General features: G+C 40.0%; 1 protein-coding gene across 1 annotated transcript in view; it reads left to right on the forward strand.

Annotated features, from left to right (window-relative positions):
• The window catches only part of ROBO1 (roundabout guidance receptor 1), a 1,545,337-nt gene that overhangs the window by 1,306,884 nt on the left and 211,908 nt on the right, over window positions 1-26,545 (forward strand). Inside the window, exon 5 of the mRNA XM_078658344.1 lies at window positions 11,008-11,165. Within this exon, the coding sequence (XP_078514470.1) occupies window positions 11,008-11,165 (158 nt within the window). The remainder of the gene's footprint in view (window positions 1-11,007; window positions 11,166-26,545) is intronic.

The raw sequence follows: 26,545 nt of genomic DNA on the forward strand, positions 1-26,545 counted from the left end.
GTCCTGTGTTTAGCTCACAACACTGAATAGCTGAAATGAGCAAACTCAGCAAATGCAGCACTTGACACCAGCTGGAAAATTTGCATTAAGTCAGCATCTGTGTGTACCTTGATTCCACAGTGAACGCTTTCTAAAATGTTTTCTGACAACATATGTGAAATAGGTTATATGTCAGAGTGTGGATGACAGAAATATCATCTGACGTGAATAGTGTATCCTAAATATAGTTAGCAAGATATTGTACAATTTCTATTATTAATTGTAATGGGATGATAGGTTGTAACGAATATCAGAGTAGCACATTCTCCACTGAAATGCGGTAATGTGCATCACAGGGTTTAATCCTGCCTGGCAACATCACATCGGTCTTCCTTCCAAGGATGGTAAATTAGGGTATGGTAACACTTCTTGTTTTCAATGTTTCAGGATGATAGAAGAGCTGTTTTGTGTGCTGTTTACAAAAAATGTCTCATTGTGTGTCCCTTGTATTCATTGTGATTGGGCTCCTTTATTCTGAACAAAAACGACCAGGTTACCATGACGTTACTAAAATAGCTGGACAAAATGAGCTTCCATGCATCAATAAAAATGTTCTGTCAATCACTGGTGCAATTAATTTACTGCAAGGATTGTGGACCCTACCTATTGTGATGCTTTAAAATCAATATCATGGGGTTCTTATTTAAGAAACCATTCGCTTCCCATTTTCCTAGCTTGCAAGCTCCCTATGAGTATACATTAACATATCTTCAAGAAAATATCTGCTTTTTATTTTATTACAAAACATACCAATTACAAAAGGGAGTAAACATTGTTTACAGAACTGCATCATATTCTTTTATCTATTTAACTAAGGAACTCACAAGGCAACACAGTCACTGATTTCCGTCCACACGGATTACAAGGGCCTTAATTGGACCCTTATTTCGTTTTGGCAAAGACCCAGCTCTACAACTGGATTTCCTGTGTTGTACTGTACATAAATAGAGACATTTGTTACCCATGCCAAGGCTATTTATACGTTAAAAAGAACATAATGAATAGCATATTACCTTGGCCACCACACAGACTACTACACTCTGAAGAATAAGAGACACACTGTGCTATATTGTCAATGACCCAAGCCATTAGTATTTATTGATATTAAGGGGGATATTTACAATAAAATGTTGGTGCACCGCGTTACTCCAAAATTGGTAAGGCACGCGCTCTGACATTTTTTAAACCCAGGATGTGCCGTATTTACAAAAATAAGACACACCCCTGCACTTCCACTAGCGCTAAAAAAGACGCCTAGCACCAGCGCAGGCACCCTTGCGCCATGTTGTACGGGTCCCTGCGCTGCATGGGCGCTTGTTTATGTGCAGGAAGGGGCACCTTCCTGCACATAAACAATCTTGAAAGGCGATTTGCTGTTTCTCTGTGTGTTGCAGGATGTAGCGCACATAGAGGGGCATATTTATAATTGCCTATCGCCACAGATAAGTCACTTTTAACAGCGTTCCAGTGGCAATATGAGCTTTGCCTTATTTATAAGGCAGTGTTAAGCCACTTAATATGGCTTAACGCCACCTTGTAAATAAGACCCCTTTCACGCTACACTTTGTGTGAAAGTGGGTTGGCATTGGGTGGGTGTTCCCCTGCAACACCCATTCATTTTGACATTGCCTCCTATTTACAAGGGTGGCGTAAATAGGAAGCAGCACCCAAATTAAGACCAGGGAAAACCTGATCTTAACATGGCGAAATGAAGAGAAATGCTTTATTTCTCCTCATTTTTGTGTTTCTATGTGTGCTGCCCAATACAACACACATAGAAACAGCAAAACGCTGTGAATGATTGTTTATGTGCAGGACTGAGTCCCTTCCTACACAAAAACAATCATTTAAAAAAATGACAATGTGCAACTTCTATGTGTGATGCACAATGGAGCACAAATAGGAGGTACAAATCACCATTCTGGATTGTTTATATGCAGGAAGGGACACCTTCCTGCACATACACAATCATTTCCTCAATGCAGGCACCCTTGCATATGCTGCAAGGGTGCCTCCGTTGATGCTAGGCAGCTGAATTTAGTGCCAGCGCAGGGAGAAATACAGGGATGCACCCTATTATTGTAAATACGACGAATCCCTGCGTTTCTTAAGTGACAGAGCGGGCGCGAGCAAGTTTGGTGCTAACCCGCGCTCTGCCACTTGCTTGTAAATATGCCCCATAAAGAGCAAAATACGAGGAGAAATTAATAATTTCTTCTCGTATCATCATCCTAAGACCAGGTTTTGCCTGGTCTTAGTTTTTGGCGCTGCCCCATGTTGGTAAACATAAGGGAGCTTCAAAAAGTAATCAGTGTTGTGGCGAAAAGCCCCTTTCAGGCTAAGTGAAACTTGAAAAGGGGCCTTATGTAAAAGGCGGCGTTAAGTAATTTTAAGTGGCTTAACGCCGCCTTGTAAATAAGGAGAAGGAGCTATCGCCACCATTACATCACTAAAAGTGACGTTCTGGTGGAGATATCCCCTCATAAATATGCCCGTAAGTCTCACAGGCTCGGATGACTCAACACAGCTCCAGTAATAGCCATCCAGTGATGAATTCCGAACACACCACTTCTTAGAACTGCCTCGTTTCAAGTGAGACTCGAATTTGCTTCTGTTATTGTAAGGCACCATCATGAATGAATCTTTCTCAGTAGTGTTTCAATGAGTGCAAGTCTCTTTCCAAAGAAGCCTTCAATGTATATTATCTGATCAACCAAGTTTGGGAGATATGTTTGGCATTTTCTCTGATTCCCTCTCATGTAAAGCCTTACACACAGAGCTGTTTCGTTTGAATGGCTTCCCTTAAAATGTGTCTGCAGCCCCATTTATCTTTTGATTGTGCCCATATCTGCCACCCTCCCAGAAACAACAATGCTCCTTCCGAAAATATCTGGATAGATAGCTCATCTATCGATTAATAACACACATGCAACACTTTGACTTTATTTCCCACCGATTGAACTTACGGTGGTAACCATGAATATATTCCTGTAACTTCTTATTCTATGAATGCCCACTCCCACTTGCTGACCCGGCCAAATTAGACTGCCCTGGTATTTGCCATAGTAATGGCGTGCTAGGGGCGTGTTACTGCAGTTGCATCTATATCGGACTCACTCCATAGACATATATTAAAGAACCAATGTATAGAACAAAGTTTCCCACATATCTTTGGGATAAAATATGGATGAAACGTTCCTATTGTGCTAGCTCTGCTTTGAAAGTGCTGCAAGCACATACTGTGCTGAAGGAAAGCAGTACAAGGCACTCCATATTGTTCTTGAGAAATTCATGTATTTCCCTTACTGGCTTCTTCTGAAATATCTTCCCACCTTACCAACCAAGAAAACAGCGAAAATCAGAGTCCCACTGCCTACTCCATCTGCCCAGTTGAATGCAAACTATCCGGTGGCAGACTTCCCCACATTCAATCCTCTTCCAAATCCTTTCCACAAGGGACCGAAAACTGTCCCTTTCTCAGGAATGTCTCTGTCTCATCATGAGGAAACAAGGCAAGACCAATTGACATACCACATCCTGATTCCCCCAACTCCTCATAATCCTCCGCTTCCATTGACGCCCTTAGAAGCAGTGGGGAAGCCGTAAATGCACAAAACCAATAAACTGGATTCAATAAATGAAATAGAGTATGCATCGCGGAAGAGGTGAGAAATTGTATTGCAATTAGATTCATCCCATGCCATTAAGATGCAACCAGCACCAACTGTGTGTCTTTGGGGGGGAGCATTTGATATCTCAGCAAATGCACCAGCTGTGATATAAAATGCTTTAATGTTTACCCTACACTATAAATAGAGTTGGACTACATTCTTAGCATAAGAGCAAAACGGATGTATGACGTTACAACGCATACTTTTACAACGCCTACCTTTACATCACAAGTTTTACAACGCAGTCCATTACAAAGCATAGTGCTTTGGGGCACTGGATAGTGAATAGTTTAATTTACTATTCCAACTCCAGTCCCCGTGGACACTAGGGAAGGTTATTGGATAGTAAATTAACCTATTCCCTATCCCAGAGCGCCCCCCAGGGCAATGCGTTGTAATAGTTTGCGTTGTAATGACCGCGTTGTAATGGTAGTGCGTTGTAAAAGTTTTGTTGTAAAGGTTGTTCACCGAGCAAAACGGCTCTTAATTTTTGATGAAGATGTTACAGGTGTGTGGTAGGTCCCCACTGCTGACTATGTTCACTTTATGACTTGAAAATATGGGTCTCACATTACTTCCTATCTGTGAAGGTTGTCTGTACACGGATGCAGAGATGCAGCTATGCAGAGATGCTGGTGAATATGTCTAGCTGTGACATGATACATGTTCGCATCTCTCTTCACTCTCTGCAAGGTGAGCTTTGATTCAGTGGGTCAGGAGTATTTGAAAAACGAATTACAGTCTTTATAAGACATTATTTTTTTTCTAGCGAGATGAAATATTGCTTTATAGATAACAGCTGTATTTTAGTTCCGGATGAAGCATTGATGGAAAAAGTGTTGACATTCGTGAAAGATGAAAGAGAAAATAGGCTGCAATAATTTCACTCACTGATGCCAGTTCCAGGCATTCAAGTCTGCCCTCTATTTGCCTCCGACCTTCAATTTTCTAGTAGGTTGTTCTTTGTACAGCAGCACTAGTACGAATTTCAGATCTATTTTCATTTCCATCGCTCTCCTATTAAGAAGCTGGAAAAACATTCCTCTTGTATACTTGAACGGATTGAAAACATAACAATTGTCATAGAGAGAATGTGGGGCCACATGTCTAAAATGCTTTTGCGATCGCAGACCACTGGGTTTACGATCGCAAAGGACTTTTCTTTATGTACAAAAGACCTTTTACGATTCATAATTTATTTCAAAATTGCTAAAGGACTTTTTGCAATTTTCCGAATTTCAAATAAGAAATGGCGTGAAAGGGGTGTCGCTCTCCTATTTCCAATTTGGAAGAGAATGTATCAATGGTTTTAAACCGCAACTGCAGGGGGAAGGCCACGACACAAAACGAAGTCTCGCTTACTAGAATCGAAGGCTACAACTCCACAGCTACCATCAAATCCACCAGATGTGAATGGCGCCGAAATCATTTCACTGCCTCCCTCACAAGATAGATCAGTGCCTTAGAAAAATGTCTACCACCCATCCAGAGATTAGATCAATCACTCCTTGATTCATATACTATTCTGTTCCAAATTAGTACACAAGTTCTTGTGGTAATTGAAAATCAATTCCCATGGCATAATAATACACTTTGCCAGATGGTTCTCTTATATCAAATATAGGCAGATCTGCTACAGTCCTCGCCTGTTTATCAGTACCCTTACCATTCCACAAATTGTTATCACTCCCCACCATTGGGACAGGTATGGAATGGCATACAGAGAATTAAAAATAGGACAAAACCCTTCCAACTACACACCCTTCATGGTGTAGCATGCAACCCTTGCAGGCAAGTGTTTCAGATCCCCCATAAAGGGGGAATAGCACTATATAAGTCTTATAGTACCGTATAGGTAACCTCAACATTGGAGATATGTATTGCACCGGGTACGTACTGGACTCTGAGGTGTTGGTATTTACCCTGTGTTGTAAAAACCTCTCCCCATCCAGCCCACTCATTATCAGGGTGTGTGTCTTTCCCCCTCACTGTAGCTGCTTCACACATCCTCATCAAGTCTCTGTTTATGTCCATCTCTAAACATGACCACACATCCTTGAAAAGAAAGGATGCCTCATTTACTGTTGTTGCATAAAGCACTGCAAGAATCTGTGTTAATGAAAGTGATGCATTTGAAACACAAAAGGATAGAGAACTACAATAAAATGAGAACATTTGTGTGTGATATCTTGGATCACAACTTCCTGACTTCTGTAAACTCTAAATTCTCTAAGGTTTTTATATGTGTCTGCCCTTGGTACAACAAAAACTCAATCCGGTGAATAAATAGAGAATACCAAGCGACTCCAAAATATTACTAAAACGACTAAACTGCATTCATTAGAAGCCATTGTTAGGGATTGCTAATGAAACTTGGTTTGACATTGGTCTGTCTAACTTTGCATGGTATTGACAACTGATTCTGAACACCTGCTGAAGCCTGCTCCGAAAGACATTCAGATGCATCTCCAAAGAATCCAGAAAGACGGCCACTCACGCACTCATCACCAGCAGACTAGACTACGTCTACGCTGGTATCACCCAGAAACAGCTCATTAAACTACAGAACGTCCAAAAACGCCACAGCCAGACTGGTCCTCAACATCCCCGCCACAGGCACATCACTCAACACCTCCATCAACTCCACTGGCTCCTAGTCAATAAGAGAACCACCTTCAAATTGTTCACTCATGCCTTCACCGCTCTACATGCCGCAGGACCAGCTTTTTTTAATCACTGCCTCTCTTTCCACGCACCTGCCAGACAGCTTTGCTCCACCCAACTTGCCCTGGCCACTGTCCCACAGATCCACAAGACCAGAACTGGAGGAAGATCCCTCTCCTACCTCACACCCAAGACCTGGAACCTCCACCTCAGGCAATCACCCTCGCTGACTCAATTCAGGAAGTCTCTCAAGTCCTGACTCTTCGACTGAACTTCCACGCCAAGATGGATCAGCATCCCCCTTCAGCACCTTGAGACCCTTACGGGTGAGTAGCCGTACTATATAAATTCCTGACTGATTGAACACCACGTCACCCGCTCTTTTTATTCACAGGTTCCTCAATGTGTGAGGTACTTGTGCACCCTTTGCTTTAAAATTCAATCTAGGATTCACTTGCATCTAAAGTACTTTTTCTTACCAATATGCCGCTGTTTTCTCTCAGTAATGGTCAGGTTCCTATTCAAAAATTCAAAAATTGAAGCATGTTAGGTTTAAACCTGTAAGAGCACTAGTATGTTAATAATGTAGGGCCCGATTCACAGAACTAACTTAAGACAAAATCCTAAACTTACTACTTTTGGTATTCACAGAAGTTAGGATTTTGTCTTAAGTTTGTCTTAAGACAAACTTAAGACAGACTTAAGTTAGGATTTTGTCTTAAGTCTGTCTTAAGTTTGTCTTAAGACAAACTTAAGACAAAATCCTAACTTCTGTGAATACCAAAAGTAGTAAGTTTAGGATTTTGTCTTAAGTTAGTTCTGTGAATCGGCCCCGAAGATAGCAAACATTGGCAACTAATTCTTAAGACCTTATTGCTTAGACTGACTCAAGAAATATATTCCTTGCGTAATCACTGCTGTCACAGTGAGTTTTGTGTTTTATGTATTTTAGATACCAGTCTTTGAAGATATTCATATTATATTGTCAAAAGAATGTAATTAAAACCTACAGTGAATGTTTAGAACCGCATTCTTCAGCGGCTGATAAAGTTAGTTAGCATGAGGTTAACCACAGTGAGGTCATCTCCTAATTGGGGCCTGTTTTGTTTCAAAGCACACTGAAAGGAAGTGACCCACACTGTAGTTTATGCTGAGCACTAGCGTTCACATAGAAAGGATAATGAGTTGATTGGGGAGTGGAATAAGATAGCATTTGGTGAGGCAATATTTCTACTTGCATTAAGCATATGCCACGAATCTGACATCCTTATCATTTACAAGAAAGAGCAGCACAGAAACAGACTAGACATTAATTAAAATGACTCTCATACTGCAAGGCTACCTGAAGTTCAACACTATTAAAATATGAACTTAAGTTGTATATGAAAGAATGCCACAGAAATTCTGTTATTTGCACCTCCGTAGACTGGAGGTGTTAAATGGGGGCTGTGTTAAACATCTTACTGACAACAATGTAACACTCTGGTTAGTTAAAAGTTAAACTTAAATATTTCATAATTGAATCTGCACATTGTATATATTAAAAGTACATTTTTCACCAGCATTGCTTGTAATATTTTAGATATTCTCAAAGTCATTTTTGCATGCACCCTCACTGTAAGTGAGACAGCAAATGCATCAACCAACATCTGCAAGTCCTCTAGATAGCTTTCAAGTTGTGATCTTCTAGGGGTGTGCTATAGTTAAAGCATGTTCCTTCTGTGTGATTAAGTAACCTCATGCAAACTTCTAGAAAAATGTTTGCACTGTTTCTCAAGCCTCAATTGCATCCTTGTGTACAAAATTGATGCAAAGGCACAAGTCACACAAATGCCACAAACACAATCTGCTCCCTTTCCCTACATCCATGTGGTTTCAGTGCTTTTGAGGAATATTTTTAGAATTTCGAAGTGTCATAGTGGTGACATTTTATGAAATTTTTCGTAATGCAAAATGCCTGAAATAAAGTAATTTACACCTGTTTTATTGAAACTTCGCCTGGGGCTACTTCACTGTACTATTACATCATTGGATCTCCTATTTGACAATCAGTTTCCACGGACTCAACATATCAGCCCAGGCAAAACAACATGGAGACTTTGTTTTATCTCAATTCCCTGCTCCCCCCACATATCAACAGAGCCTTCTTATCCAAGTGCCCTTATATTTATATCACCATCTGTGCTGTACTCATAGAATTCGATAACTCCATTGCATTAAACACAATCCCAACATAAAAAATGAACTGTGTAAGAGGACAAATGGGGATGAGGAGGTCCTAGTTACTGATCTTGGACCTGTGGTGGTAGTTTTGGTTGAAAAGTAATGGGGTCAGACAAAAGACATGGTGATTCATGGCTGAGAGGGTCATCATCAGAGTGTTTTCTTTAGGTCTTGGCTCTCTTTGTGACATGTTGTTAACAATCGGTGGGCTACAGCATGCCACAGGCTCACCATTTGCTTGCTTTTATGTCGCTCTGGTATCCTTCGTTCCAGTTTGCCCATAGCATGAATGCGTCAGGCCTCTTACTGTGCTTGGCCCTCCCCTTGAGCATGGACCCAGTACTTGTGTCCATCTACTGCTCCTGTTTTGGAAGCTAGTTTTTCTTTGTCTTAAAGGACTCTATACGAGTATTTGTGTTTTCACTCGCTCCGTCTCCTCCCTCCCACCCACCCCTAGCCACATTGCTTTTTTCCCCTCCACAGATTGTGTGGTAATGTGTAAGAAACCAATTCTCATTTTTTATGGCTAGGTTATTCTTGCACAATGCTCATTAGCTGTGAGTTTCAGAAATATGATTGTCTAATCAGGAATAGATTAGTTACACGCAATGATTGAAGGCTAGATTTGCTGGTAATCAGGAATTAATGGTACATATGTTAATGTGGATTTGCTTACAATGTGTATTGGCATCATTTTCCACCTGATGGAAATGTTATATGTGCTGATCCCAAATGTTGGAGCACTCTGAAATTGTCAGAACTTCAGCTATATAACGTATGGAATTATTATTTGTAAAATCCAAAATGGGGAAGCTATTTGAAATATCGAAGTAACTCCCCTCTTTACAATATTGTGGCTTTGCGGATCTCGGTGGAAATATTGCCTTAAGTGGAAAAGTCAATTGAATGTTATATGTAATTGCAGCTCCAACTTTATAACAAAACACATGGTTAACACAGCCTTCAAGGGCAATTCCTTCTTTGATAATTCCACTTCGTTTATTCCAAATCGACAAGCCTTAGTTTCCAACTGAAAGACCTGTTCTCTGCAGTAAGGAATATGGCTGATGGAACAACCACATTGCAGAAAAATCTATTGTGCGGGCCAAGTCCTGAATAGGTGATGCTCTTGGTGAAATGTAGGTGTGCAAAATGGTGTTCTTGTAATCATGTCAAGATTGCCTTTGGAACAAGAAAGAAGTGTAAAAACGTTTTTCATGAACCACAGTAACTCCAAGTAGGAAATCAGATTTTGGAATTAAAGATATCCGCTGTAATTTGGAATATAAAGTGAAACTGTAAAACCTTATGGTCTTGCTCGTCTTCTCTTTTTGTATGGCCATTTCCTTACAACACAGGAGTATGGGTACTCAGTACTTGTACATAAGCATTGTTCCCAGTTGTACATTTTAACTTGTAAGACCGTTGAGCACGTGTTTCATATGTACTGTGCCTTACTTGGCCAATTCAACCTACTTATTGATACCTACCCATGTCCTGTTTTTTAATGTAAAGTAACAACGTTTTAGTGATGAAGGTTTTAGTGGTTTTAGAAATTACAGGTTCTGATCAAGGGGGCAGAACTTTGGTGAGATGAAACCACAAATGTTTAACTGAAATGTTTGTAAGTTTGAGAAGTCTCAAGCAAAAAACATGTTTCTAATCTTCCTTTCATACTTTCCCATTAAGGGAAGGTTAGATGCATCTGGAAAATAATCCTGGCCTGTCTTGGATTGAGAGTCAAATGCGGCAACTTTTTATGATTTTTATTGAGCTGCTGTCATCTACATAGGTGTCTGGACACCCTTAATATACACCATAACCTTTTGATTATGCAGATGATGAGCTTCATCACGGTATCAATATCTCTCTCTAGTTAGATGATTCTTGGTGTGTAAAGAGCAGTATTCTACGCCTTTTCCTGTGAAAGAGATCTTCCCGAAAACTTCTTAACTGAACACAGGCTAGGACAACTACTTCAACACCTAAAAATTCTATATTTTTGCCAATAAGTGGCCGATATAATTTTCTCGCATCCATCTTTTTAGCTCTATGGTGGCACTTATTTAAGCTACCATTGATGTGGGCTAGAAAAGAGTAGTTCTGTCACAGATGTAGAAGCTGATAAAGTGGTCTTAACATACAATACAAGTGCAGCCTATGAATATGCCTTTAGCTAGGAAGGTGAAGCATGTTTGTTTTTTGGCATTTAAAACAGAACATGATTGTGACTATGTTACTCATTGTAGTGATCAATTCTGTAGCCAGATCTCGGTGTGTGCTTATTTCAGTTGTATGCAGTGCTTATTTTTTATTTTATACTCGTTCTGTAATTACCAATGTTTAAAGCAGATGCCTTCTATAACAATTCTGACCCGAGCCTTATACATTTCATCTTATATTTTTCTAGTACTACGGGATGACTTTCGACAAAACCCCTCGGATGTAATGGTGGCAGTGGGTGAGCCTGCAGTTATGGAATGTCAGCCTCCAAGGGGTCATCCAGAACCAACCATCTCCTGGAAAAAAGACGGCTCTCCTTTAGATGATAAGGACGAAAGAATAACTGTAAGTCCACAAATATTCAATGAGTTTTCATTTGAAATTTAGTGTCATCTACATTACAGATTCATAGATTATATCAAAATGAATTTTTTGATAATACAAAATGTTTGCCAGTTTCATAGGCTACACTTATCTTTCTGCATGATTGCAACTATTTTAGTTTTAGCATCACTATTGGCTACTTGGAAATGTTGAGTCTTATTTTATCATTTGTCCTTATCAATTGTTTTTTTCCTCAATGGATACATTTTTTTGTCTGCCTTTTCTGGTCTGGATTTCAGTACGTTACAAATTTATGACTAACTCTCACACTTTGGTGGAAGCCCTTGTGATATCTGTTCTGGCTCTTCTCCTGAAGTACACTCTTTTTTCCTTCGAAGGGAATTGTCATGTAGAGACGAGAGGATAATCAAGGACAATTAACTTTGATTTCACAACATTCAATTTGCAACTGCTTTATTGACTTACTTGCCAGCCTGGATTAATTACAAATTTACCTGAGTACCATTTGAAGCTGTTCTTATACATTTGCCTGCTATCCTACATAGAAATATACATTCACAGTAATTTGCTACTATTTCATGTAGATTGAGAGGAGAGATAAAAGTGCCAATATTTAGCAAAACTTGACCACAGATACATCAATTTGGGGTCCATTTGAAAGTGTTTTCCTGCAGACCTGTGCATGTTTTCTGTTTATCTTATGTTACGTAGGCAGGGACCTTATGTTATCTGGAATCCTTATATTTAACGATTTCCTGTAATTTTAATGTTTTATGTATCTTATTGTGGCAGTTTGATTTAAATAAAGTACTGTTGTATAGCGTTAGAACACTTTGGTTCAGCAAGGAAGCTTAAGGAAAATTAAGTAAATGTAACAAAAAGAAAGATGCAAATTAAATAATATGAATATAGCTCTGGGTCATGAATCTGTCACACAAATTAAAACTTGGTTTGGCTTGCACTCAAGTCTGAAAAGTCATGTTGCTTAGCATTGTTGTTTCTTAAATGCCTGGATAAGATCAATTTAAAGTAAGACCTAAATGTATAAAACAGTTATGCAAACTTACATGTCATGGGAAGCAACTTTGTCAGTTTTTGGAAAGACAGTTCACCTCACTCAGTATTTTATCATTCAAAGTAGAATGTGAGATGGTGGTATTTGTATTGTTAGTTTTTCAAGATTGCAACTGTAAATGTGGTATTTGTGTTTTTATTTATTCTTGTTAGAACGTATTAGTGTCATACTTTTCAGGTATACTTCTAAGATGATCATAATTGGGTTGCTAAACAGGCCAGGTCAACTGACACTATAGATCTGTGAGGTTTGTGTCTAGGAATGCAATGCTTACAATGTGTATTGGTATCATTTCCCACTCGATGGAAATTCTATACTTGTTAATCCCATGCGTTAGACCACTCTGAAGTTATCAGTACTTCAGCTGTATTACTTCTGGGATTCTTTGTAAAATCCATAATAGGAAAGCTTCCTGAAACATCAAATTAATGCCACACTTTATAATATTGTGGATTTGTGGATCTCGGTGGTAGATCTCATCAGAATGCTAATGGTCAGGTTGACCACCCCGTGTAAGGGGTTAGAAGGTGAAGTTTTGAGGTTGAATAGGAGATTGACTAAAACTTTCATATGAGGCCATAGTTATAATTTTGAATAGTGCTTCACTGTTGCTGAGTTATGCCCGAGCATATATCCTAATGTAGTCTAGTTGTTGAGAATGTCAGAATAATTCCTAGATAGATAACTCTGTGGCAGGTGCAATGTAGAAGGAATTACTGTACCAATTCACACAAACATTCATGAACCTGGAAAGTAGTGCTGTGGGGTAATCTTTTATGTTCTTTTGCATGTCTTTGTTTGTTATCCCCAACATATTCAACATCCTATTAGTAAAAGGGCGAAGAGAGCACAGTCCTTTCCATTTCTACTAACTGCAAATAAATATTGCATGAATATTCCCTTCCCTAATGTTTTGAGACCAATTCACAAAAGCATGGAGAGTCCAGAAAAGAGTACTGCAGGAGTACTACTTTAAATAGCTCAAAATGACTTTTTGAATGGGCCTCCTTGGAGTTCAGGAACGTGTTAATAAACTGTAGTAGATCTATTGGGGCAACAGCTTAAATCCTAGAAATAATATTTTGATTGATTTAAAGAATATCCTTATGAATTGGACCTACTGACCTGACCTTTTGCATTCCTCCCATACCCTAATACATCAAAAGCCTAACAGTCTCAAGTTGTTAACAAGACTAAGTATGCTTATGACTCAGACAAAAGAACCATTAGCTTTTTAAATGATGATGCATATATTCTTAGAACTCTATTGTATGTAAGAATCAAATTTTATCTATGGTACAGGCAGGTTTCAGGAAAGGAATGTTGGTGGTGGGTCAAGGTGTTATATTGTGTTCCGTAATGGAGTGATGCACTTCCGTCCTGGAGAAAAATGTGTTCTTTGTATTTTAGATCAAAAGATATTTAATCAATGTCAAAAGAGTGAAGGTGCAGTGTATACAGTAGGAGATGTTTATTGTCTTTCCTTTAATCCATATCAAATGTATCTGGCTGTAGGGCAAAAAAGTAAGGGTATTTTACAGAATAGGGTTTCAGTTAACTTCACAGATCAGACCTCAGTATGTTGAACTGACCAACTAACAAGAACAGCAGCTTTTTGTAGAACTCTGGAGCAGATACTTTGTATGCTTCTTTCAGCCTCATTCTCTTTGGCTTTATGTCAAAGTGTTATACAGAGAAAAAGCAAGCATGAACAAATGACATTTTAGGACTATTGCTTAATTTAAATGTACACATTTTAAAATATTTAATGACTAACCTCTAAATGTTTTGATTAGTATCATAGACCTGAGACAACCGAGCCAGGACTTGTGAAAGTCATTCCAAGCTTTTAACTGATAACATTGCACCTTTCCCTATAACTTCCTTTCTCCTGCCCATGTACTTCAAGCAGAACCTGTTATACTTATGTTCTAATTATATCACCAGGAAGCTCAGTATATGTGTGCTTTTAAACTCAAATTAACAAAGTAAACTAATAAATTAACTATCAATGTAAATTCACAGTTTGTCTCTGGAAAGTAAAATTTCGATATGTACCTTTGCCTTGGTCAATCTTAACTCCACTTGTGAAGAGCATATTGTCTGAGCATGGTCAACACCAGAATTCTCTATAGTCTATCCTGGAGGGCCGGATCCATGCCAGATTTTTAAGATAATTACATTTATATAAATGTGGATATGCTAAAAATCTGGCATGGATCCGGCCCTCCAGGACTGACTTTGAAGAATGCTGTCAAACTGGAGTGTACAATTAGATTTAGAAGCAATGTATGTGGCTCTTTATGTAATTGTCTTAGAAGACAATTTTTGGAAATGACAGTTGGGGCTTCTTTTAAACCTAGAGGTACTTTAGTTTTACAGAATTGAGGTATACTTTCTTGCAGAGCTATTGCAAAAACATCCCTCGATAATTACTTTAAAAGAAAACACTTTAAAAAAGAACATACATTCCCCTTGCTTGCTCTTGGGAACTTCTTTCAGACACAATATATACATTGTCTAGACACTACTGGTTCCATGCACTAAAATAGAGAAAATTGATTTCTGGAAGATTTATAACAAGCAAAAAGTCTGTCCTATTATCAATAAAACTGATTTGAGTAAGGAATCAAAAATGCAATTTTGAATCAAGGCCACACAAGAGACGCCATGTACACATATAAAATCTCAGCTTTTGGTACACAGAAATCCATGTCACATTCCCTTCAAGAAAGTGAATTGTGAGGATATAACCAGCCACATCCAAAGACATTTGGCTAAGGATCACTGGTGAAACTGAAGGGTATCTCCAGTCTATACATTACATTTTGTTGTTTGTTGGAAGGTACAAAAGCTTTTCGCCCTGATTCTAATTACATGGTGATTAGTGCAACTAAAAATTCTTATTCTGTTATTGCTGAGGGCTACAGCATGTGTCTTTTCAAACCAGAGAGCTACATGTCTCAATCCTGCAGCATTCGAATACTGCCCAAATGTCTTATGGCAATAATTGATTGATACAATTAAATCACTCCCTACCCCATACAGCAGAAGCACAACGACAGAGTACTGATGTGACACAGACCCAATCTGCATTAAAAGAGCAAAGCAATCCCAGGAGGAAACTTTTTCCTTTAAAAAGGAAGAGGAATCCTAGGTGATATTTTTCCATTATTGTACACATATAATGTGTTACAAATGATGCACGGAATAGTGTGCACCATAACACTTGCTTTTGCCCTAAAGATTGTGCGTAACCCTTGGAGGGAAGAATGTGGGGCACAAACATGTTGACATTGGCATAATATGAGCTTATAATTAATGCAAAACCAAAGGGGATGATGTGTTGAACATTGCAAGCACTCACCCCCAGTCAACTGATCTGGGTTTAATCCATCATCATTCTTTAGCTCACTCCGCCACCCCAGTTCAGACATGGCCATTTGCAAATCAGTCAATAATTACAATGCCTATACTCATATAGGCCTGGTAGAAGAACATGACGTATTCCATTGTATCTTTAGGGGCATCACAGGCTGAGCATCACCAGTCCTCAGCCCTCTAAGTTTTTGCCCACTTGGCGATGAATGAGTGGAGAGGCAGGGTCCTATATATTGAAATAACAGATACATGCGCATAGCTAAAGGTGCCTCTTTCTTAACCAGGAAAACCTCACTGGTGTAGGAATCCTTGACTTAAAGGAAAGCATCAGCAGCAAAGGAACCTGAACGTGTCTTTGAATGTAGTAGTGTTGCCAGTAGGTTACTTTATTGTTGGACTTGGAGATCGCCCCGGCCTCACACAAGGTGCTCCAAAGTCTGGCTTTCCATTCTCTACCATTGTGACTTTCACATATTTTATTCGGGTATGTTACGGGAGCCCATATAGCATACATATCAAATTAGCCTTTCAGTGCTACCACAGCATATGATGCATGGAGAGAGGTTGCAGTGGGACTTTTAAGAGATTGGTAGAGAGGAAGCAGTATTCTTTGGTATAAATCGGTTTACAGTAAAATGGCATAATGTACTGCAAAAGAAGGCTGGTTTGGCCCTGAGACTTTTCTTAGGGTATGATTGTGAGTTATCACCAACCTCCGGCTAGTAATCCCTATCAGAAAGTCTTTCTACGAATAGCACATCAAAATACAACTGAACATAGGCAAGATGAGACGAGGGAAAATCTGTCTGGGTTAGGATTGAGACTTTAAACAGTGTTTTCTCACGCACACAAGCCATGGAGATGTTTCTCAAGGGTCAGACCAGCTGGCTACCTGTACTCCCAGGGTTATAAAGAACAGTAAAAGTATTGTGCTGAAGAATCAGCTGATCAATGGACAGGACTGTTGTTAAGCTGTGGCTAGACAGAATGGCTCACACATCCTCCCACCGCTATCGGTGCCCTATTCCCTTCGGATGGAAACTTGCACTAGCAGCCTGGGAACTGTAGGACTGACTGGTAGGAGGACAACCATCATCTGAAGAAATTGAGAGTTTGGGCCATGACCCTAAGAAAGGAAGATGAACTTTGAAGATGGAGTGAGCAAGTTAGCAGGTTTGGTCTTTGGTGCAGCACAATGAAGCATAGGTAGAGAATCTTCTCGCCCTGTATCTGTGACAGAAGTCTGCCCCTAAAGCACCTGGAAGATTGGAAGCATCTGAGTGTGCCAGCCCAAAAGGTAACTGCCCTTCTGGTCAATCGCGGCAGATCAGAACTGGTAACAGTTTTTTTAGGATGAGCCTATTAGACAGCAGAAGTGTTCCTATCTAAAGACCTATAAAAATTCAAAAGGTGATGGGAGGAATACTACCTCAGTTTGGACCGAGCCAAATGCAAACAGTTTTGACCCTGCTCCAATACGACTGTTCCTTTTGGAGCAGGGTCAAAACTTATTTGCATATGGCTGGGAGGCCAGGTCCTCCTTGAATTGCAACACAAGCAACCCAAGAACATTTCGCTCTGATTGGGCTCGTCTGTCTGGAGTAACTTGGTTCTGGTGGCATACTAAGCTCAGGAATCATGTCTGGACATACCCTTGCGACTTACATCAAACTCACTTTTGTTTTGCTTTTTTGACTTTGATATTGGTTTGGTGACGAATAAATACTTAACAATCATTTCAAGAGTGAAAAGCATTTCCTTTTATGCAATTGCTACTAGGGAAAAAACAAGGGTTTCTCATTGAAATCATATTTATCTTGAAAGAAACAGGTTTACTAACTTTGTGAGAGTCCAAACCCTGTCCTCTCCTCAGTTAATAAAACCTCAAAGGCTTCCACTGTTCGGTATGTCTTAGTAGTAGCGCCTGCTGTGGCGCGGGTTTAGTGGTGAGGCAGGATGGGGGCTAGGGTGGAAGAGGAACAATGGATAGGTGGAGGGGTGAAGAAGAAAAAAGGATACAGAACGTTTTAAAACAAAAAGAAAAAACGTATCTGATGCTCTTCTCTGTGTTCTCTTCTCGCTGCAGCACAGGCTCCCAGCCTTCCCTGCGGAAAATCCTAACGCTGCTTTCATTTTAGAAAGAAATGTCAGGATTGACCTGAGCACTGGGAATTTGCACACCCAGACAGACTGGGAGCCTGTGCTTTGCTTTCTCTAACCCAGCAACGCAGCTGGATTGGAGGCAGCTCAGTGCGCATGTGGGTTTGGCCGACCTGAGACGTCCGGCCAAACCCACATGCGCATTGATAGCAGTGCTGCTCACCACTTTCTCTCCTGACTGCACTGCGATAGCCCTGCCTCCGGGATGCAGCATGTACAAGTTGACAAATAAAATGATGATAAGCTTGTTTTATTAACGCTTTATTTTTCAACTTTTGAGGATGGCGGGGGGTGGGGGGGTGATGCTATGTCTGTCTGCTGTTTAACATTTTTTTATTGTGAAAATGTTTATAAAGTATTTGTTAGTGGAAGAGCAAATTATTATAACTACTGGATTTGCAATACATGAAATCTAAAAATCAAAATAGACAGCAATGATTTGTATGTTGTTGAAGATTTCCATTATACCCACGCTTACAATGAGATTTTGATATGGTGGTACATCACAAACGCTGCCTTAAGAGAGGGGGAGTAATCAGCATGTAAAGGCAGACTTTTATGGGTGGGGTTTAATCTGTAACACCGAGAAGCTGAGATATACTGAGTCAAAGATTGAAAAAAGATAAAATGATCCACTTAAAATGAAGAAACGGTAAAGGTTAAAAAACGCCTGTCTCTAGCACATATAAATATCAAAAATTATTTTCTATTGTAGCTACAATGTATTTAAAAGAGTAGAACACTAAAAAAGCAAGAAGGATATCCTAAAGCAGGATAGGTATACTTTAAAACAAGGGTGTGGATGTATCATTTACCACAACTCAGATCCTAACACTGGTACCATTGAATGTACAACGAAGCAATACCACACTGCACTCATGTTAAGGTTTTACCTTTCACAAGATACAAACCACTAACAACTACTCCTCTTACCATGCCCTTCAAAACAACTCACAACTCGTGTGAATCATCAACAAAAAAAACTGCCTTCTGGCAGACAACAAACGGCTGAAGAAATAAGAGTGAAATGGCAGGACGAGCAAAACTATCAAACTTATATGCAGGGAAGCAATGCTCCCACATTTTTTACACAATAAAGTGAAATCGTGATAGGGGCACTAAATGGTTTTGTCAATAACGCATTCCATCCTGGAATTGTTAAATGCTTAAGCTTGTCTTAAACCGTTTCCTATTTTTACTGTGCTTTATTTGAACATTTCCCTTTATATTGCTGGGCCCAGCAAGGAAAAGACATTAATGTTCTAATGTTTGCAGACATCCAAAAACATTATCTTAATTTTATGACAGAACTTAAAGTATCCATTTGAATCTGTTGGTTTCAATTTCTGGAAAAAAAGACATGCCTTTGCACTGCTACTTTTAAAGTCAGAGACACCCATTAAGGGTAAGATACATTACAACACTTTGTTGGACTTGAAAAAAGGAAGTGATTACATTGTTTTGGGGCAGTTTATGTGTACATTAAATGTAATTGTCCAATTTAGTGAAGGTTTTACGATGATACTAACACTTTTGGTGAAGAGAGGCAAAGGATCTTATCACCGGAAGGAACTATTTGTATTTTAATCAGTCCCGTCGTAAATTTCAGACTCTGATGTTATAGTAGTGCACTATGTGCGAGTACACACTGTGCTGTGAAGAGGCGACTGAATAAGACACTGGCCCAGACCCGGCGAGGCACCAGAAATGTAGAGCCATAGAGATGTTTGCGAGGCACTGGTGCTCAAGCTGAGTTAGGGATGGTGGGAAGAGGATGCATTGATGCTGTGTGGTTCTCGTCCAACATGGCGGTTCACTGATTCAGTCCCCATGCTGGGAGTCCATTGTTTTTTGTCCACCATGTGATCTCAGCCTGGAACTAGCGATATACAAATCAGCCTTGGTCCTGCTCCAATTTTGTATCGCTGCAAATGACGTGTGCTGACCTTAACTAAGTCATGTTATCAATCCCAGAAAGATGAAAGTTTGAGACAGCCCCTACTGGAATCCAACAATTATGCAGGTTGTGTGTCTGTAGATGGCACAATAATGGCTCAAATTACTGCCGATATGCAGTTGCCTATAATGTATATTAAACAGAATGGAGCATTCTTTTTTCCTTGATGTGAAAAAGCAATATATCCGTTGTGCACTTTAATAACACTTTACGTCTAATTAGTGTTGTACAATTTCGATGTCTTCAAAGCACCAACAAAACATGAGAAAAGATGCTATTTAAATGTATGTTATATTTGAATATACAAGGCTAACTTTATGGACTTCTATGGAATTATTCTTGCAACAATAGTTATTTTTTAACTGCCATTTGATGGATACTTTTTCTAGGTTAGAGTGAGAATGTTGCTGGGTACCCTGCTGTTATTTGTTGGTGGGTGTGGGATGCGATAATTGCAGCTTTGACCCATTTCACCTGTTCACTATAAATAGCTAGTCACAACTCTTTATTATGGAAAGAAACAATCATGTTATATAATGATAACATAGATTTTTATTTCGATTGTCAATGCAATAAAGACACACACGCAGAGGACTGTCTGGGCTGCAACTGTCCTCGCACAAATACCTTGTTTTTGTGCCTGAAGGCCAGGCCAGCATCTCCAGGTCAGTCACCCTAGCCCAGGGAACCTGACTGGTTGGGAGGGGGGGTGGGGGGGAGGGGACTAAAGGCCTCTCAGCTCAATGGTAGGGTGTGGGCTTGTGCACAAAATCCAAGAGCACCATGGCTGGGAGTTTTGGGGTATGATCCTGCACTTTTCCTGCCCTATAAATGGGTAAAATGAGTATATATATAAACAGCTGTAGCTTGGTCCCTTTTACTTAAAAAATGGTGAATCCCTACAATGAAAGACTGGCAACAGAAAATGAGGCGTTAGAAATTGCGAACAACTGTATACATCACAAATTGGAGAGTGAAGAAATTTGAAAAACTCTGGGGACAATATTTCTTGCCTGAAGAACCATGGCTAGATTGAAGGGAGCATTTAAATCACTTGGGCCCCTCACCCATAGTGCGTTTTTAAGCACTTTATGAGCTACTTTTTTATTTGTTTTTGGGACAACTGTATTTATTATTGACAGCTGCTTATTGTGATTTGGTATATTCTGAGCATCAACTAAGCTATCCAATCTGAAATACGTATTTATATTATTCGTATGCTTAGTTCATGATGAAAATTACCTGGAATATATCGTTATGTTAATGCAATGTTTGGATTCTAATTTAAAAAAACAATATCCATGAGCATGTGTGGAAGAGGTGGGGCGTGACATTCCCAGCAGCATCTGCACATTTTTCCAATGTCCCAGTCTGCATGAAGGCTGCACATAGACACACTCCTGGTGGCCTGTATATCTCAACGTTTTCGCTGTGCCTCGTGCCTCCACCCAGAAAGGTCTATTACGTGTCTTATATTGTTGCCATGTTATGTAACATTCTACATGTTGTTCTATCCTGTCTGAACATATTTTATGTTCTTTTGAGTTTAAATGTATGTCAACACATATTTCTGTTCCCAGATTACTGCTGTATAGCCAAATTGCCCATTCTGACCTGTACTGCATTTAGGACACACTTTTTTCTTCAGACAATATCAAAACCACATTATTCTGGTTTCATACCATTTTGGACATGGTACAAGGTAACCACATATTTTAATGCAATTACCCTTTTCTTCCCCTGCCAGCTGTCCAAGCCTAGAACAAACTGCTTATATACGTTCTATACCAAATTCCACAAAGCATTGAACATTGCCTTTTTCTCACCCCTTTTAATATCCGTGTCCTTTCTTCTCATAAAATTTCATGAGTTGCTTTGTAAGTTCCAATGTCATTTCTCCCTGAAAGACTTGCCGACTACAATATAACAAAACAGAAATACACATTGACAAGGCTTGACTTTTAGGGTTAATACAACTATAGTGTGTGCCTTGAAAATAATTGTTTGGAGTCTAGTTGGAACACGATAAAAAAAAATCATGCACTGACTGCATTGGGTGGTGCCTTGAAGATGACTGAATTATTGGTTTCACTCTAGTTATCACATAATAAAAAATGATACATTAAGTGGATAGGGCGAAGCAAATTATTTTGGTGTCATGTCCCAGGCGCGCCAGTGTAAGGTACCAAGGTCAGAGTACAGAAGAGCAGCATACATTTGTAAATTCAAGGCCAGCTTCAGCAAACAGCCATGGCAAAGCAGCGATAACCACCAGAGGCATTCCTTTCAAGCTGCAGCACGCCTCCTCCGCCCCACACCTCCCCACTGCCAGCTATTCCTTTCACAGAAACACAGGCACTCCAGTTGCAGTCTATTTGTCAGGTTTCTAAGTAGGGGTTATTGCAGTTGTGGGATCAGAAATAATAAAATGATACATTCAACCCTTCCCATAAAAAAGGTCAGAATTGCGCTGAAATTTGCTGATTTATCAATATTTGTATTGTAATTGCATTTAAATAGCGCTTACTACCCCTGACGTGGCATCAAATCGCTTTTTCGGTGAGTAGCACGCTACTCTGGGACCCATAAACGATTACTGTTGAATTAGTGTAGTGAAATATGAAAGTAATTAAAGTGGTGGATAGGTTAGTCAGTTATTTAGATTTGGCACGATAGTGGAAGGATAGAAGAGGAACAAAGGTTTGTATTTATATAGCGCTTGATACTCCTGATGGGGTGCTGAAGTGCCTCTTTTTTTTTATTGGGCAGTAGCACGCTGCTCCGGAAACCCATAAAGGATTAGTGGTGAATTAGTATGGTGAAATATGAAAGTGATTTGAGTGGTGGATATTAGTCAGTTATTTGGCGGGAGAAGGATAGTGGAAGGATAGAAGGGGGAGAACGGTTTGCATTCAAAAAGCGCTTGTTACCCCTGAACGGGTGTTGAAGCGCTTTTCTGGCGAGTACCACGCTACTCCGGAACCCATAAAAGGATTAGTGTTGAAAGTTAGTAAAGTGAAATATGAAGTAATTTAAGTGGTGGATATGTTATTCAGTTATTTGGATAGAGAAAGGTAGCAGCAGGATAGAAGAGGGAAAAAGGTTTGTATTTATATAGCACTTGCTACCCCTGATGGGGTTTGAAGCACTTTCTTTCCCTTTTTTTTGGTGAGTAGCACACTACTCTGGAACCCAATAAGGATTAGTGTTGAATTAGAATAGTGAAATATGAAAGTAATTTGAATGATGGATCTATTAGTCAGTCATTTGGAATGAGAAGGGTTGGAGAGTGGTAGAAAAGGGAAAAGGTTTGCATTTATATAGCGCTTGTAATATAGCGCTTGCTACCCCAAATGGGGTTTTAAGCACTTTTCTTTTTTTTTGGTGAGTAGCACTCTACTCTGGAACCCATAAGGATTAGTGTTGTATTAGTATAGTCAAATATGGAAGTAATTTAAGTTAATACTGCTTTTTGAATCGAACAGTAACAAAACAATGTCTCAACTTACTTATTGCCACAAAACTGAAAGACGCATGTTGTATTGGCCAGGGAAGGATGAAAGGTTTACATGAGCCAAGTGGGATTAGAACATGTGACAAGGGTCAACTTCACGTTTCACCAATCAGGCGCACCCCACCTGATTTATTTGTTCTTCTTTGCGACCCTTGCACCCTCCTTGCAGAAACTGATGCTTAATGGTTTCCTAAGAATAACTGTTTATATAAAACCACTCCCGAATCCATATGTAGACTATGTATAGAATGCTGGCTTTTGTGACGTGTCTCTCTGGAGGCGGCCCCGGTGCATGCAGGCGCATTGTAACCAGTGCTGCGGGTTCCTGAATACCTTTGCTTGACACCTCTCTAAAGACCTTCCATTACAAGCACTTGTTTGAAGTGCAGCTAATAATATATGTTCCTATGCTTGTCCTTTGTTGTTGCACCAACAGCTCCTCTTTATTGCAGGGCGCCAGCTATGCAGTTTGTCTCCCATCTGTGAGAAGAAAGGCCGCCTCTTGCAAAGCCAGATGTGCGCCTACGTTGCAAAGTTCTCTTTTCAGCTATGGGTTGAGGGTATTTGAGATCTTCTGTTGTTGATTACATACTTGACTCAGAGCATCCCGCATCTTAGTTTGCTGCCTCTGATCTGCAAAAAACAGAAACGTCATGATCTTATCGAAAGTGAATGCAGTGTTTGACAAGTTTTACATTAACAACTCTCCACAGTAGTTTTCTGGGAGTAAATTGCATTGGACGTGACTTTAAAAGGCAGAGAGTTTTAAAATCAGTATTGTAAGATAACTGTTACTGTTATTTGGCAGTTGAACAGCCTCGGTTTGCATTGGGATGGCGTTGTGGCGCTTTACGTAGTCCGTAGACGACCTTCCAATACGCCTGGTTCAGCGTGTGAAGATGTGCAATTACTTGAGTGAATAGGAATTTGTTGAATATTTCACCTTTAATGAGCTCTCAGTTTGATGGTTGAGACTGGAGGGAGGTACCATGTTGCAAATGGATCTTGTCAGCCAGGATGTTGGCTGTTTTCCAGTAAATGCATATGTGTGATAGGAAGTTGATGGAAGCAACTCCTGTTGGGTGCCTTAATAGCCAATTACTGGTGTTTGTGGGCTGTGCTGGAAATATTGGCAGAGGTTCACCTTAATACATTTTTGCGGCAGGATAATGCCATGTGTGTCTTGGTGGACAGTTCTATTTTGAAAACTGCGATACCAAACCATGGAATGGAACTGTGCTGCAGTGCATGTGTGTGTAATGCTCTGTCTAATATAGTGGAGAAGTGTGGCTCAATGGTTAGAGCGGCAGACCCTGATGCAGAGGTCTGGCCCGGACCAGGGTTCAATTCCTGCCTCCGTGGGTCTTGGGCTCAATTTCCCCGGACCTGATCATTCTCTCCTCGGTGCCTATTCTAAGCATGGGTCCCACTCTGCAACTCTGGGCAATAGCTTGCTTAATCTCCACAACAGCCCCAACAGTGCTAGGATGCCTGGCTTCACCGTGGGGGTGCCCAGGAGTGGGCACTTCACAGGGAAAGCCCAGGAAGGGTTCCACAGCAGTATGTGTACAGTGCCTTGAGACCCCTTCGGGGGTGATACGTGCGCTATATAAGCACTACATTTACATTTAATATGTACTGTTGGATGTCATGTTGCAGGATGATAGAACATTTGATAGAATCAACAGTAATGTATATTGTCGATAATCCATTGTGACCATATTGCCTATTCAGTATTTGAACCCGCTGGACATACAGCGTGGAACCAGATATGATTATCCACTGGCTGTAGTCTTAACAGTGGAAAACACCACCCGTCACTACTATGTTCCCATCGTGCGCCCGGGATGACACTCAACATACATTAAATGAGGGCCTTACACTACTAATAAACTGAGCCCATTTGAAGGTAAAGCATGTTAGAAGTGGCCACATTAAATTATTCTTAGACCAGTGTTGTTCAGGCCATTCATAAGTGATATTACGCAAAACTAATGGACACAACATGTTTATTATTTTCAGATTCTTTTACACTCTCCTGTGGTTGACTTCCCTATTGTTTATTTAAAAAAAACACAAACAATGCCACACATGCACATTTTGAAATGGTGTCCCTTTGGAATACATGGCAGTTGCACCCCCTGAGTAAGGCAAGAGCTAGTTGCATACTGAATCTCAGTGGGGGAGGTCTGTTCACAATCAATGGCACAATCAACTAATGGCACATGGTAGTACCATGGCATATGGACCTAGAACAGCAACCAAGTATAAAGCTCAATGAGTGTGTGCCAGTACATGAACCTTCATTACCCCAGGAAATGAGGTGAAGAAAATGCAGGCCTGCCCATTAGAAGGAGGTGTATGCTAACGTGCACATTACAATATTGCACACTTCATAATAACTGTGGAATGTTATAAACATCGCTGCCCATGTTATAAAACACAAAATTACAATGCCTCCCGAAAAGATAGTTATTATTACTTACCACTCTGATAGAATGGCATCATCATGGGAATTTTGGAAGCATGTCAATTACTCTACTGACATAAACTAGTTACTTATCTAAAATGTTCTTGGTTTAGTCAAAATCAGAATGCTAAATGTCTGTGGGAATGTGTATTGGAAATATATATTTCAGTTTTTAGACAATAATCATCATTAATATCACAAGTTTTTAAGTGCTTCAAGGTCACCATAACGTAAAATAAAATTAAGATGGGCTTCTATTTGGGAAAGAAAGTCTCATAGAAAAATATAAAGCAACGTTTTTTAAAGTTTCTTCAGACCTGCACTTAGTTGCACCTGGGACAGGAAGGTAAAAGAAACTTCCCATTATGTGCTTTCTTGAAATTGGTGCTTCTGTACTTGTGCATCGTGCTGCAAAACATATTGGGGCAAGCATGACGCAGTGAGCTGATTTGTGCAAATCAGTGTCAACCTGGAATCAAACAGTAATTGTGAGAGGAGCCTTGAGGAGGTAAGCTTCCGAAGGCTGGAAGATTGCTTTTGTCATCCGCCATCTCCAAATGGATTATTTGATCTATAGACACCAACCAACCCCAGAATGAAGCCTGCTCTACTGCACTTCCTCACCCTTTCTTTGGCAACTCTTCCTTGCTCCACATTCTGCCTTTATCAGTTCAGTGTCACTTATCCATCCCTCGGCTATCACACCAGTCACCTAACCTGTGCACCTCCCCATCACTATGAATGTCCTTCTCTCATCTCCCTTCATGTAAATTTCCCATGTCTCGTTCAACACAGTGCTTAATTCTCCCAGCCCATCTGTGAT

Source organism: Lissotriton helveticus, chromosome 8, assembly GCF_964261635.1.
Source record: "Lissotriton helveticus chromosome 8, aLisHel1.1, whole genome shotgun sequence".
NCBI lineage: Eukaryota > Metazoa > Chordata > Amphibia > Caudata > Salamandridae > Lissotriton > Lissotriton helveticus.